This window comes from Saccopteryx bilineata, chromosome 1, assembly GCF_036850765.1.
Source record: "Saccopteryx bilineata isolate mSacBil1 chromosome 1, mSacBil1_pri_phased_curated, whole genome shotgun sequence".
Classification (NCBI taxonomy): Eukaryota; Metazoa; Chordata; class Mammalia; order Chiroptera; family Emballonuridae; genus Saccopteryx; species Saccopteryx bilineata.
The window spans coordinates 404,039,630-404,054,649 of NC_089490.1; the positions used below are offsets into that span (position 1 = coordinate 404,039,630).

The following is a 15,020-nucleotide window of genomic DNA, read 5'->3' on the forward strand; positions in this document are numbered from 1 at the left end:
CTCTCCCGTTCATTCCTCGACGGATACGCAGCGCTGAGCCAAGGGCAGTCGGAGGTGTGGCCTCCACACTGGCTTGGAGGTCACGCACCGAGGCCCAGCGAGGGCCAGCGCGTCCAGCGCGTTGGCTCAAGGAACACCCAGGGACTTCGCTGTTAAGTCAGATGGAAAACTTAGAATGCGATGGTCTCAAGGGACTTGACTGGCTTTGGAAGAAGGTGCACGCCGGCTCCTGTGGCCAGAGTCGCTCTCTGGAAGGGTCCTCGGGGAACGGCAGCTGGGGTTCTCTCCGGGAGAAGGAACCGGGGGGGGGCCCAGGTGGTGAGGAGGAGAGGGAGACCAGCCCCTCGGGGGGACGCCGCTTGCCGCACACTTTGACTTCCTCAGCCATGCGTCTCTATTCCCAACCACCAGCTCCAGACGTTTAAAAAGGGCACTACAGTGTTTGAAAACCATGAGAGTAAGCGGCAGTGGAGAGGGAGTATTCAGTGGGCAACCAGGAGCGGTTTACCATCCTTCTAATAATTCAGTCTCTAAGAGAACACTGCCCCCTCCCCCCCCCAGCGGAGAGGAATAATGACCACCCGGCCCCGTCTCAGACGCTGTCCCCAGATGGCATTTATAAACGCGCTCCTTCCAGATTAGACGCTACCCATGCAGCTCTCTCTGGATGGATGGGTGGGAGAGGCACCCAGAGAAACACCCGCCAACACCCACCCGCTTCTGTGCGCTGCCCCCCGGGGACCCTCCTCGCTCTCCCTCTCCCCGTGTCCAGGGCTCTGGCTGGTCCTGTCTGTTTTGTCTTCTCCCTACACCTCAAGTTCAGCCACCTCCCTAACCCCACCTCTTCCCCCAGCAGACAGCGGCATCGCCCCCTGGCCAGGGTGACAGGGACGGCCTTGGAACTGGCCCGTTCGTCCTGCTGTCCACTTTCCACCCGCAAAGTTAACCAGACCAGCTCACTCTTCCGCTTAAAGCAATCCAGTACCCCCCCCAGTATGAAAATGCACAATCGCCTTGCATGAAACACAAGGTCTTTCTCTGACACCATCCTCTCGACGGCTTTCTGGTTCACTGCTCGTCCTGCATTCAGGCTCCCTGTTCACCTCAGGGCCTTTGCATGTGCTGGGCCTTCTGTTTCCACTCACAGGTCACTTCTCCAAAGACTCTTTCTGGTTCCCGATACAAAGCTGGCCTGCCCCAACCTGCCCAGGAGACCACACGACAGTACTGCTGGTTTGCTGCAGAGGGGACTCTCTGGTTTGTTAACCTTGTTGTTACTGTCACTAATTAGACTTGAATCAAGATGAGGTCAGACTGCTTTTCTGCTGACCTCCAGATCCTTCGCTCCCTGGAAAGCCAGGTTTTGATGAATTTTGGTTGAACAGATGGACAGATAGATGACGAGAGTAATAAGTGGTTAGATGAATAGTTAGATGGGTGCGTGGGTGGGCAGGAAGATGGGTGCATAAGTAGATTGGTTGTTAGATGGATGAATGGATGGGTAGATGGCTAGGGGGCATGGATGGATAAATTAATGGGTAGATAGATGAAGACAGATGGATGGGTGGATGGGTGGATGGGTGGATGGATGGATGGAGTCTGTTCAGCCTGGACTGAGACCCCAAGGTTTCCCCTCACCTGTCCCAAGTATACTCCTGGATGCCCCACACCAATGAGGCTGGGGATCTGACGTCAGGGAAGTGGAGACTTGAGACCCCATTCCTTGTGTTGAGAAGTATTTAAAAAGTGACACCGAGGCCCTGGCTGGCTGGCTCAGCAATAGAGCATCAGCCTGGGGTGTGGAAGTCCTGGTTTCAATGCCTGGCCAGGGCACACAGGAGAAGTGCCCATCTGCTTCTCCACCCTTCCCCCTCTCTTTTCTCTCTCTCTCTTCCTCTCCTGCAGCCAAGGCTCCATTGGAGCAAAGTTGGCCCGGGCGCTGAGGACTGCTCCGTGGCCTCCGCCTCAGGTGCTAGAATGGCTCTGGTTGCAACGGAGCAACGCCCCAGATGGGCAGAGCATTACCCTCTGGTGGACATGCCAGGTGGATCCTGGTCAGGCATATGCGGGAATTTGTCTCTGCCTCCCTGCTTCTCATTTCAGAAAAAAATATACACACACACAAAAGTACACTGAAACATCTGTGAGGTTCTAAGTGGGAATGGACCCCAGTTCTCTGCTTTCCCATCTTGATCGCACACCCACAATTCCACACCCTTCGCGTCCTGTGCATGCTTGGGGCAGGGTGAGATCTGAGGAGGGAAGCGTCTGGAGCCACTGGACACGCCCAACCACACACGGGTCTGTTCTGACCATTCGGCTCGTCAGCTGAATACCTGAAGGGTGGACACGAAGGGGGAGGAAGGGAGAGAAACCCCCCACCTGTCTAAGATGCTGTGTCTCCATTGGGTCCAGCGCCCTGTTGCATTTTCCTTAATTATATTTGCATTTCAGAGGGGCGGCCTCAGCCGCCTGCCAGGACGCAAGCCCGCCCACTGCCTACAGCGGGTAATTGGCCCGGGGCTGGCGGGGAGCTGGCACGCCACGCAGCCTCTGCTTCTCACCAGGCCGTGTCTACCATGGATTCTGAGTTGGCCAATGAGTCGCTGGCTGGCTGGGCGGCACCCTCAGCTGCCTCCTGCCTGCTCGATCAGTGCCACGGGGCAGCCCTGCAAGAGCCCCGTGCACCCGTGGCCTGGACCACCACCACAGCCCGGGGGACCCACCGGCCACCTCGCGCCCCTCCCACCTCTCTGGCAAGTTCCCGACCTGGCTGAGGTCAGTTCTGGGGTGCAGCAGGCTCCCACAGACTGGCCTCTGCACCCATCACAGAAGAGCTCAGAGATCTGAAGTGACCCGAGGTGATATCTCTGTGCTGTCCTCACAATGTACTTCATGAGGTGACAGCTGTGTCACGACAGAAATGCTGGGCTCTCGGCTAACCCAAGACTTGGCCCGTCCTGGGCCGTAACATCTTTGCTTTGGGAGAGAGGTGCCTGACTGGGCGGTGGCGCAGTGGATAGAGTGTCGGACTGGGATGCACAGGGGAGAGAGGTGTCCGAGAGCCAGCTCCTTAAGGTGGCTTTCCCTTCTCTGCATCCGTGTCCCCCTTCCAAGTGGAAAATGACACCAATTCACACGGACCCTGGGAGGGGTCGGACGTCAGAGGTGCTGTGGTCAGTGCCAGGCAGCTGGCACGTGTGTAGTGCACTCGTCACTGTCCCCTCGTCCACCGTCACGTCTCGGTGCACGAAGCCCACAGTGCGTCCGGCTCCCTCTCCACAGGAGTCAGGGCTGACTCCCAAGCTGCGGGTCAAGGTCAAAGCGCTCACTGTTTGCTTACACGCTACCAGGTGCCCTGGGTATGGCCAGCTGTCCCTCCTCCTTAGTGGCCTCGGGTCCTGGCTCTGAGGAGATGGTCAGAACACACAGACAACAGAAGCATTTGCCCGGGCACCAAACCATGGGAACATGGGGCTGGCGGGCATCTCGGAGGTCATCTGGTCCAACAACTTTCGATGACATTCTGGCAAGAGAATGCCCACCCTGCTTGGTTCCCTCCAACAGCAGGGAGCTCACCCCCTCATCAGACATCTCTGTTCGGTCACTGAACAGCTTCTATGGCTCCCTACCTCTCCTACTGGCCGAGCTGCAGTGTGTGTCCTTATTCATTCTGGTCCTGCCTGCTGTCACACACGTGACCCAGCCTGGCCCCACGGGCTTTTCTTTCCCCAGCACATTCAAGTCCGCTCCTCCCACCCTCCTCTGTGAGAAGCAGCCGGAATGTGGAGCCGCCTGCTTCACATGTTGAGCACATGTGCACACTGGCCCTCACGCAGGCGCACAAACCAGGCAGCCTGCTGGCGGCACTCTGCTCCTATGGGGGTGGGGGGTGGGGTGGGGGAATGGCCCTGCAAAGCCACAGCCCGTGGGTGAGGGCTGCCCGGACCCTTCCTGCTTTCAGAGGCCGCTTTGACCCGAAGCCTCACTCGCAGCCTGGACCGCCCTCAAAGTAACCATGGCAACAGCTCCCAGGCGTTCCCCGAGTCCCAGGCACACTTCTCGCTAGCATGGACGCTGACTATGATGGTGACCATGTGCCCAGGGTCCACTTGGACAAGCAGCTCCTGCTGCTGCAGAAGCAAGACGTCGGACCCAGATCCAGGCTCTTCAGGAGAGCAGGGGGCGCACGTGACTCCCTGGAAGCCACCAACCTCTGAGGGTCCTCTCTGGGCTGTGCTGCTGGCCAGGCCACCGGCACAAGGTGAACTTCCAAGGTCAAAAAGTGGCCAGACCCGGAAAGCCTGCAGAGCCCTGGGAGGCATACCGTTGGAACGGATTGCCTGTTCTAACGCATCTTGTTTGTGAGTGAACAGTGGCCAGGACAGGTCAGCACGAAAGCCAGGTACCACGTGGAATTCCACTCCTAGGTGTCTACCCTGAACAAGACAGGTGTCTACCACGAACACCTGTGCACTAACGTCCAGAGCAGCCCCATCCACAAGTCATGAGTCCGCTGATGGATGAAAGAATGAATCAACAAGACGTGGTCTGTCCACACGATGGACTATCCACCCAGCCTTAAAGGGGGGCACTCTGACACTTGCTACAACATGGATGGAGCTGGAGGACCCTGTGCTGAGTGAAGAAGCCGGACACAGGACACATCCTGTGTGATCCCCCTCATACGAGGTCCCTGGAGGAGTCAGGACCACAGAGACAGAAAGCAGGTGGTGGGTGCGCGGGTGGGGATCAGTGTTGAATGGGGACAGAGTCAGTTTAGGAAGATGTCACATTCTAGAGACGACGGTGGTGATGGTTGTACCTCAATGTGAATGTGCCTAACTAGGGCGGTACATCTTACGTTATAATTTGCCACGATAAAAAAAATAAAGTTAGCGAGACACAAAGGCACAAAGCCCTGACACAGCATGGCTGCGCCTGAGGCTATCACTCTAAGTAAAGAGCAACGCACGGAGTATTCTGACTCCATTTCCCTGAGCTGTCCGGGAGGCTGAGCGGGCGGGGCAGCCAGGGGCTGGGCAGGGGAGCGGGGAGGGGTTTCTTCTTGGGATGAGGAGAACAGGAATGAGACAGAGGCGACGGCTGTGCAATACTGTGAACGGACTAAAGGCCGCCCAGTTGGGCACGCTAGGATGCTGACTTTAGGTTATGCGAACTTGAACTCCGTGAATACAAACAGGTGAAACCAGGTTCGGTCCCCGGCAGACAGACACGCAATAAGAGGTCAGTGCTGAGCGGCTCACGACAGACCCTACTGGGGGTCCCGGGGGAGGGTGGGCAGAACTCGGGGAGTCGTTCCAGACCCTTCTGCAGCCCGGACCTTCTCCGGGGTTCTCAGATGGGGCCCCACAGGCGCCTGCTCCGCAGGGCAGGGAGCAGGAGGACCCTGCTGTCCCGGTGGTCATGCAGCCTGCCTGTCCTTCCTCACTGAGCCCACCGTCCACTGAGATCCCTCTGCCCGTGGGGTCCTCCCCGCACCCGTCTGGCCCCCGATGTAGGGACACACGCGTGTGACCCAGACGAGGAAATACAGAACCTGTGCTGGGGACAGTGAGCACCGGGGAGGCTGACGTGCCGCAGGAACACTGGCCGCAAATGCGGCTCGCTCCCCAGTTGTCCCTGGGGCCACTGCTCTAAACCAGGGCACCACCTGCGCCTGGCGGACTCCGGCCTGCCTCCACCTCCCTTGAGTTAAAGGGAAAAGAGCACTGACCCAGGATGCTGAGGTCCCGGTTTGGAAACCCCAAGGCACATACAGGAAGCAACTGCTACAAGTTGATACTTCCTGCTCCCCCGCCCCCCACCCTGCTCTCTCTCTCTCTCTTCTAAAACCAATAAAATAAAATGTTTAAAAGGGAAAGATGCAGAGACCGAGGGTGTCTCCTCCACGAGGGTGGTTTCTACGGGAAAATTCAAACCTCCCACGTAACCCACCCCACCCCGCGCCATCGGAGGAAGAGGTTCTCCACAGGGACCAAACAGCCCCACCCCCTTTTGAACGCACCCCGCCCTGTGCTCAGAGGCTCTGCCCCTTGGAGTCACCCTCGCCCGGGTGGATGAACCTTGCTCATCCACACAACACCTTCGACGCAGGGCAGGGGAGACTGGAAACTGCAGACTCGGTGGGAGCCCCGAGCTGAGGCACCTACATATTCGGGGAGGACACGCTCGCGGCCTCCATGCCCCCCCCCCCAGCCCGGGGCCAGGCGCCGCCCTCTCTAGTATCCATGCGCCCTCTCTAGTGTCCATGTGGCTTCTCCCAAAACAAGACCCGGCTTTCCTCCCCCAGGAAGCGCAGCCCGCCTGACCCCAAACTGCGGGGACATGGGGACCGCCTCTCTGGCAGGACCCCTAAGACACAGTGGCCTGAATAATCCTAGAGCACATTGAGGGGGGGACACCAGCCAAGGGGGCCCGAGGGTGCCGTGGGAGCCGGTCCAGGGCCACCGAGTGGACCTCGGGGGCTCGTAGGCCCGTGTGCTGGGAGGGGCCGGGGGAGCAAGGGGCGCGCCTTACCTGGTGGCCTCGAAGCTGTCATAGGAGCCCACCGTGTAGTGCCGGAAGAGCTTCTTGCTGCGCTCCGCCCGCGTCTCTGTGCGGAGAGGGAAGAGAAACATCACTTAGGAAAGTCACAGTCCCTGAAGGCCGGCCGGTGGGCGGGCAGCCCCTCATCTGTCTGACCTACGACGCCTGAGACCCGCGCTCCTGGGGAGACCGATCTGGGAGGAAGGTGAGGCCTCGATCTGGGGCCCAACTTTGCAAAAATTTGGGGAACACAGATGAACCCCTCAGCCGAGAAGACTAGGGAGCTCTGCTACCAAAGGGAGGCAGAGCCCGGGGCCTCTGCTCACGGGAAGTGGGGGGCGGGACGCACACAGGAGGAGCACTGAGCTGAGAAGACAGGACCGTGCTAGTTCAAGCTGGACTGCGCCAGCGCCCGGGCGCGGGGAGGGTCCCTGAGCGGCGTTGGGGGCTGATGCCGCGGAGCCCGATGGCAAATCTGACAGCCTGCAGGACGCCTTTGGGGAAAACGATGCTTATTGTTATTTTCCTGATTATCATCGCTATCTCCTTGAAAGAGAAGAAAAACGACAGCCAGCACACAACCATGATGAACGTTCCTAATTAAGTTCTCTGCTGTTTCCCTTACTCAGCAGATTCAGACATAAATTTCGCGGGAAACACTATGAAAGAGGTAATTAGATTTAATGGATAGCTCAGGGTGGCGGGAGAAAACCCCACTACGGCACAAGTACAAGGAGCACGCGGCTCATGACTTACTGTTTAGACACCCCCCCTTTAATAAAACCTCCCAGATGATACCCCCACTCCCTCAGGAACCCCAAGAAAAAAACATAGAGAGATGATGTGATTGGCCTCAGAAAAACAGCTCGAAACCTCACTGAAACTCTTGTAACCTCTCTGTTGTCCTTGTCCTCGTTCCCACATTTGAAGGAGAACTACACATTGGCCGCTTTTTGCCCAGAAGCAGCTAGTTCAGCAAAAACACACGTTTCCTTTCTAGGCAGAATGGATGAAGCTGCCTTTTGGGTGTTGGAGTGGAGCAGAGGTCCCACCTTGGACTACATTTCCCAGCTGCCCTTGTGCCCAAGCATGGCCATGTGAACATTTTCCACCAGTGGTGCCCACCGATGTGAGCACATTCCAATGCAAGGCAGGGGTCCCTTCCAGGCTTGGCTTCCATGGACACCAGTGTGTCCCCACTCCCCTCTCCTGCTGCTTCTCCCAGCTCACCTCACAGCTGGGACTCCCAGGCCCTAGGGGACGCTGGGATCCTTTAGGATCCCTGGGAGCTGTTCAGGGTCTCAGTGCGCTGAATCCGCTGAAGTGAACAAGAACAAAACTCCCTGGCATCATTACCTACACTCTAGGGATTCATTCCTCAGGGCGGCTCGCACACGTGCGGGCCAGGGTCCTCTGGGATGCGGCTCCCACCTGCCTCTCCTCCACCCTTTCCCCCATGGCTTCCCCCGTGGCGCGGACAATGTGAAACTCAGGATTCCCCAAGCAGTGACATCGCCATCACCACTGTCACTGCAGACACTAATTGAGAGCTGATTGCGTCCCAGCGCCCCATTCTAAGCGCCTCTCCTGTATTCCCTCCTTTTGCCCTCGGGGACCCCTGGTGGGAGGGCGCACGTCCCAGTCTACAGGTGTGAGGATGTCCAGCCAGGGACAGCCATTCCGACTTTGGCTTCATTAGTGCCACCCTTCAACCCCACGGAGTTGGTCACTGTGCCTCTGTGTCTCTGCTGATTGTCACAGCCTTCGTCCTCACTGACATTTACTGAGTCCTTCCCTTGGACTGTGAGTTGTGGACATCCGCAGGGCTCATCCAGCTCAGGAATGGAGGTGTGGGACGACCGGACGGGCGTTAGTGTTGGGGATGGTGAGGACTGCCCAGGCGATGAATGTCACACCCACTCAACGGCAGGCCAAGAGGAGCGCCCCAGCCAGCACGTGGCTCCCTCACCCCGGCTCAGAACCAGCAGGCCCCTCTCTGAACCCCCGGGGAGGGTCTCTGAGTCCCCCACGCTCCCTACGGTGCTCCAGGGTGGAGGGCTTGGGCTATTTCCTCTGCATCAGCCCCGGTGTCTAACTCTTGGTGGACGCCCAACGTAAATGCCTGCCAGGCTCATCTCGACAATCGTACCACTAGCACGTAACACGGCACACAACAGCAGTGTGGTTGAGCGCACGTGGCCCTCGCCGGGCCGGGCATCGGTCCAGCCAAGCCGCCCAAACCTCCCGTGCTTGGCACCTGCACCATATGGGCCCAGATGTTCCGCGTCCTCCTCCCCCTTCTCCTTGGCAGCCAGAGTCGTACATGAGTTCAGTTCTAGTCCTCATTTATCAAGCCCGCCTAGGAGCCAGGCTCCGGGCCCCAAATGCAGGGATGAGAAGGAGACTCGGAGAGGATGGGGCCTCGGCTCTGCTCTCTGGGACTCGAAGCCCGGGGTTAGGGTGCGGTGGAGGCTGAGGATGCTGGCCTCCCATGGGCTGGGCTTTCATGTAACCGTGCAAAGGGAGCAGCTGGGCCAGCTCCGCCCCACCTGTGTGGAGCCATGCGTGTGCCAGGCCGTGGAGGGGTAAGTGGGATTTGAACCTCTTTGTGGGGTTAAGCGGGGCTGTAGCTCACAAAGGCACTGAAGGACCCTGGGGACTGGCTGTGAAGTGTTATTATTATTCTTAATTGCTTTTGTTGCGTAAGCCCCATGTGGCAGCTCTGTGCTGGTTGTCTAGGGAACCGCTGGGCGCTGAGAGTTGATTGGTACAGGCCCCTGGTTGAGGTCAGAGGTTCCAGGTTCCAGGAGTAAGAGAGTGTGCAGTGAACGTGTGTGTGTGTGTGTGTGTGTGTGTGTACACGTGTATGTTTACCAGTTAAAAAAACTGTTTCTGAAAGGGGACTGCTTCTAGGGCGAGGCCAGTTAGCCAGTGGTTCTCAGAGTTTTGGATTAGACCAATAAAAATTGTAAACAAAGGAGAGGGGGTGAAGACCAACACAAGACTTACTAAGTCTCTAACCTGGCCTAGTAAGCACGTTAAAACAATAAATTCCCCTCTGCTACCACGTTGATTTTTTATAAGAGAAAGGGAAACTCTATAAGGGACTTATCTCTGACTTCTTTGTGAAAAACTCCTGCCATGTGCAGGCCTTCTTTGTCCCCTGGCTCCCACACATAGCCACACTTCCACTCTGGGATATGGCCTGAGGGACAGGGAAGGGGTCCTGAGAAATACCACTACCATCACCATCATCATCACCACCATCACCATCATCATCACCACCATCATCATCATAACCCCCATCACCATCACCATCATCACCTTCATCATCACCACCATCATCACTATTATCACCACCATCATCACCATCATCATCACCACCATCACTATTATCACCATCATCATCACCACCATCACTATTATCACCATCATCATCACCACCATCATCACTATTATCACCACCATCATCACCACCATCATCACCACCATCATCACTATTATCACCACCATCATCACAATCGTCACCATCAAAGCATCATCACCACCAGAGGTCGCACAGCTCAGAAGTGGCAGTGTGAGCCTCTGAGCCCACACTCTGTGACTTCCTACCTGACCAGCAGTACAGTGTTTTGGAACATTCACCAGGGGCCACGCATATGCCAGGTTTTACCTGCCTGACCGCAATGCTGTCACTGTCCCTGGATTACGAGGCTCGGAGAGGCTGAGTGTGTGGTTCAAGTTCACGCAGCTGGGCAGTGGTAGGCAGGGTCACTGCATGGCACAGCCGCCCGGGGTGGCCTCTGCTCTGGCTGTCTGGGTGGAGGCACCTTCACAAGCACCCTACCTCAGTCCAGATGGCCTTCTCACCCTCGCCATGTGCTGTGGACCTGCTCTCACCTGGCCTCAGTTTCGGACCTGGGAACAGAGTAGGTGGCCTAGTGGATCTTGGGACCCTCACCCACCATTACGGTCTGTGTCTCATGTCACATCCAGGCGTGGCCTCTGCTGGCTCTCTGGGACCTGCCATCACTGTGCAAGGAGGCAGGGCTGCTGGCTGCTTGGGCTGACCCTTTTCCAGGGCTCTGGTGCAAATGTGGGTTACAAACACAGGGTTGTGGACTGGGCTGGGCAGAGGAGAGGTCAAGGGCCAGGTCGGCATTCCTGCGGGTCAGAGATAGCAAGAGACTCCAGGCTATCCAGCTAGAACCCCTGCTGCCATGGCAACTTCTCCGGCCACGGGCCTCTGGGACTAGGGGTGTCTGCAGCCCCTGCCCACCTCCCCCCTTTTGCCATTGCAGGGGGTGGGGCCTGGCTCTCCCTGCCACCGCAGACCCCTGGATGCAGGCCCTGCGCCCAGCCCAGAGGCCTCCCGAGTGACCGCACAGGAACGGCCCCCACCAGGCACCTCTGGGTCTGCCCTGCCCTTGCCCTGTGGGCACTGAGAAATCCCCTGTGTTTCTGTGACAAAGCTCCCAGAATGCCTCAGTGCAGGGCATTGTCAGGGGCAGGACCGGTGGCGGCTGCCCATCTCTCAACATCGGGTGAACAATAGGGGATCTGTTCTCTGAGGCTCCCCAAGGCACAGACCTGGAGAAATGGGGGCCTCTTGGGGCCGAAGGAAACGCAGACGCTGCAACCCCCAGCAGGTCCTGAGCCAGCGTCCAGCATTCCGTGACACACCGATTCAAAGGCTGCGGGGCGGCAGGTCCTGAGCCAGCGTCCAGCATTCCGTGACACACCGATTCAAAGGCTGCGGGGCGGCAGGTCCTGAGCCAGCGTCCAGCATTCCGTGACACACCTATTCAAAGGCTGCGGGGCGGCAGGTCCTGAGCCAGCGTCCAGCATTCCGTGACACACCTATTCAAAGGCTGCGGGGCGGCAGGTCCTGAGCCAGCGTCCAGCATTCCGTGACACACCGATTCAAAGGCTGCGGGGCGGCAGGTCCTGAGCCAGCGTCCAGCATTCCGTGACACACCTATTCAAAGGCTGCGGGGCGGCAGGTCCTGAGCCAGCGTCCAGCATTCCGTGACACACCGATTCAAAGGCTGCGGGGCGGCAGGTCCTGAGCCAGCGTCCAGCATTCCGTGACACACTGATTTAAAGGCTGCTGGGCAGCAGCCTGGTCTCGTCCATACGCTGCAGAGCCCGCCTCAGGCTGCCAGGCACAGCAAAACCCTCAGAGGTCCACCCTCCACCCTGAATGGTCACCCTCTGTCCTCCACTTGGGCCAAAGTGACCACCCAGCCACCCCTTCCCAGCCCACATGGAGAAGAAAAAGGCCACTGGCCCTGTGTGGGGCCGTGAGGTCCTCAGTACGCATGGCGGGTCCAGCGGCCAGCAGAGTGGCCGGAGCAGCCTGGGCCACAGCTGTGCATGTGGTGGGGGCGGGGCCGTGCTGACCCCTTCCTGTGGGGGACCAGCCCTTTCCTCTCCCCACCCCCACTGTCAGGCCCAGGCCCCGGTGGCCATCGTGGGGGTCTGCTCAGCCGCGCCTCAGGAGGTGGGCACATGACCTTAGCTTGGACAACGAGATCCCAATCCTGTTCTGGGATTCCAGCTCCTGAGGCCACTGGGTTGGGGTGGGGGACAGGCTTCCTGAGAATGACACAGGAGGACAGCAGAGCAGCTAGGTGGAGGGGAGGAGGGGACAGAGAGAGAGAAAGAGCCTCAGGGACCCACTGCCCAACAGCCCCAAAGACACGGCTGGTCTTCCTGTGCAAAGCTGGCCCACTTTTCTTTTCTTTTCTTTTCTTTTTTCTGAAGTGAGAAGTGGGGAGGCAGTCAGACAGACTCCCGCATGCGCCCGACCGGGATCCACCCGGCATGCTCACCAGGGAGCGATGCTCTTCCCATCTGGGGCATTGCTCCGTTGCAGCGGGAGCCATTCTAGCGCCTGAGGCAGAGGCCATGGAGCCATCCTCAGCACCCAGGCCAACTTTGCTCCAGTGGAGCCTTGGCTGTGGGAGGGGAAGAGAGAGATGGAGAGAAAGGAGAAGCAGATGGGTGCTTCTCATGTGTGCCCTGGCCGGGAATCGAACCCGGGACTTCCACAGGCCTGGCCAACACTCTACCACTGAGCCAACCAGTCAGGGCCCGACTTTTCAATCATACGACCAGATATGTTTTCTTTTCAGTTTAGAACAGTCCAGTTTCTGTTGCTTACAGCTGAAAGAACTCAGAGCAACTGTGCAAGGCACTTAGTCATGTGACGCTGTGCCCGGTGACCAGGAAGCAGCCACCTACCTGTGGCCCACAGATGGGTCCTGTCCTGCATCCACTCTGTGGGGAAAGGTCTGCTGCCCTTCCACATGGGAGACAGAGCCCGCCCCCCTCACATGCACAGCTGTGGCCCAGGCTGCTCCGGGCACTCTGCTGGCCTCTGGACCCGCCATGCGTACTGAGGACCTCACGGCCCCACACAGGCCAGTGGCCTTTTCTGGTCTGGATGCTGAGGGCGGTGAGCTCGGCTCTCTGACAGGGCCGGAGGTCCCCAACCCTGGTCTGTGGGCGAGGAGTGGCTGTCACACCACAGCCCAGAGGGAACCAGCCCACAGATGCGGCCAGCTCACAGGACACAGGGACCCCGAGAGCCGGAGGTGGGGACGGACGGGCACCAAGGATCCTGGAGGTCACGAGGGCCGCCCATCTGTCTTTCTGCCTTTCCTCCTTCTGGGCACGCAGCTGACGGACCCTTGAACTTAGTTCTGGACGTTGAGTTTTGAGAGAAAGTGATTGACCACTTCCTGGACGACTGAAACATTTAACTCTTCAACAATCGACCATCCCTCTCCCCGTTTTATTTTCTGCCTTTGGGCACAGCGACCGAGATGTTTGACATGGCGACCGTTCCCTCAGTGTGGTCCCCTAGTAAGCTCCCAGGACACAAGACCTGGGGCTCCACTAGGAAAAGGAAACAAAACACTGGTGGCTTTAAGCCACCGCGAGCAGAGGTGTACCTGTTCACACAGGCTGGCCCGGCCCCGGCCGGCCTGGCTGGGAGGCAGACTGCGCTCGGACTTCGCCGACACCTGGACCAGGGCTTCCCACGTTTTCTCAAGCCTGGCAGAGCCCGGTGTCTGTCCCCAGCAACCAGGGGTCCCTCCAAGAACAGAGGGGAGGACCAGACAACATGGAGACCAGGGCCGAGGTCGGCCCTGTGTCTGGGAGAGCGCTCAGACTTCCAGGAGAAAGGGGAGCACCACGCAACAGACGGTGGGAACGTGTCCTCTGAGACACAGCTCGCACGTGACTTCCTGGGTTCCAGAGCCAGGAGCCTCTCCACTTAGGACAAAGGAGGCAGTTATGAACCAACCAAGGGGAGGCGGGTTATCATACTGGGCTGCTTCCCTCGCCTGCAGAAGCTTCCTGAAGGCAAGAACCACGTTCCCTGCAGGCGGGTCCACCTCCTCGGCCAGTGCCAGGCTCTGGGGTTCAGGTGGCAGGGACTCAGAAATGTCGGCAAGTCCTTCATGGCTCGGAGGCCGGCAGTCACTACCACTCTAGCCTGAGCGAGCACCATCTCTTGCCTGGACCGTTGCAGGCTTCCTGTCTCCTGCTTCCACGCTCGTCCCTCCCCTCCTCGGCAGTGGACTCTTTCTCATGGAGCCACGGGGATGAGCTTTCCACAACGTAAATGAGGTGAGGCCGCTTTGCTGCTTAATATTTTCCAACAGTGTCCCAGCAGAAAGAGAGTCACACCAACCACCCTCCAGTGACACCAGCCCGACACTAAGTGGCCCTGACCGCGTTTCCACCCTCCACTCCAGCTGCTCCCCCTCCTCCATTCCCTCCATATTGACCTCCTTTCTGTTCCTTGAACACAACAAGCTCATTTGCGCCCCAGGGCCTTTGTACTTGCTAGACTCTTTCTAGAACATTCTTTCGCCGGCTCAAATTTCACTGCATGGCTACGACCAACTCCCACAACATGTACCCTGGGACCCTTTGCATCCATTCAACGTCAGCAATTTCATCTCCCTGGGCCTGACTGGGACAACTTGAGGACAGAGCATAGAACGTGAATGCCGTTCCCTCCAGGGGGCTGCGGAAGGAGAGGAAACAGCCCCTCCTACAAGCAGAGGGATTCGAGCTCTAGTCCTGACCCCTCGCTGTGCCTCTCCTGGCTCTCGCCTTCGCCACTACAAAGCCGATGGGGGGATGGGAGGACCCCAGAGGCTCTGACTTCCCTACCAGCACCCTCCCCGGAGAGGGCCACGCAGTCGGGAGCCCCACATCGGTGGTGTTTCAGCGGATGAGCTTGGAGAGCGCTTCTGAGTATGGCCTAGAAAAATCTACACTGAAAAAAACAAAACCAAAAACCCTAGAAATTCCATTCCATATAGCTCTTGCGACTCGTGAGAGGGAGTGACAGATTGCAGTGACAGGCTTCAGACTGTCAGCATTTAAAACAGCCCCTTCACGCAGGACTGCCGGGAACAGGATCCCGTGTCGCGTGGCGAGGAAGCCGG

The 15,020-nt window shown here is 58.3% G+C and overlaps 1 protein-coding gene across 7 annotated transcripts in view; it reads right to left on the reverse strand.

Annotated features, from left to right (window-relative positions):
* Positions 1-15,020, reverse strand: part of SHANK2 (SH3 and multiple ankyrin repeat domains 2) — a 443,651-nt gene that overhangs the window by 185,662 nt on the left and 242,969 nt on the right. For all 7 annotated transcript variants that reach the window (XM_066252293.1, XM_066252296.1, XM_066252295.1 and 4 more), the window contains one exon: positions 6,541-6,616. In XM_066252293.1, the coding sequence (XP_066108390.1) occupies positions 6,541-6,616 (76 nt within the window). The remainder of the gene's footprint in view (positions 1-6,540; positions 6,617-15,020) is intronic.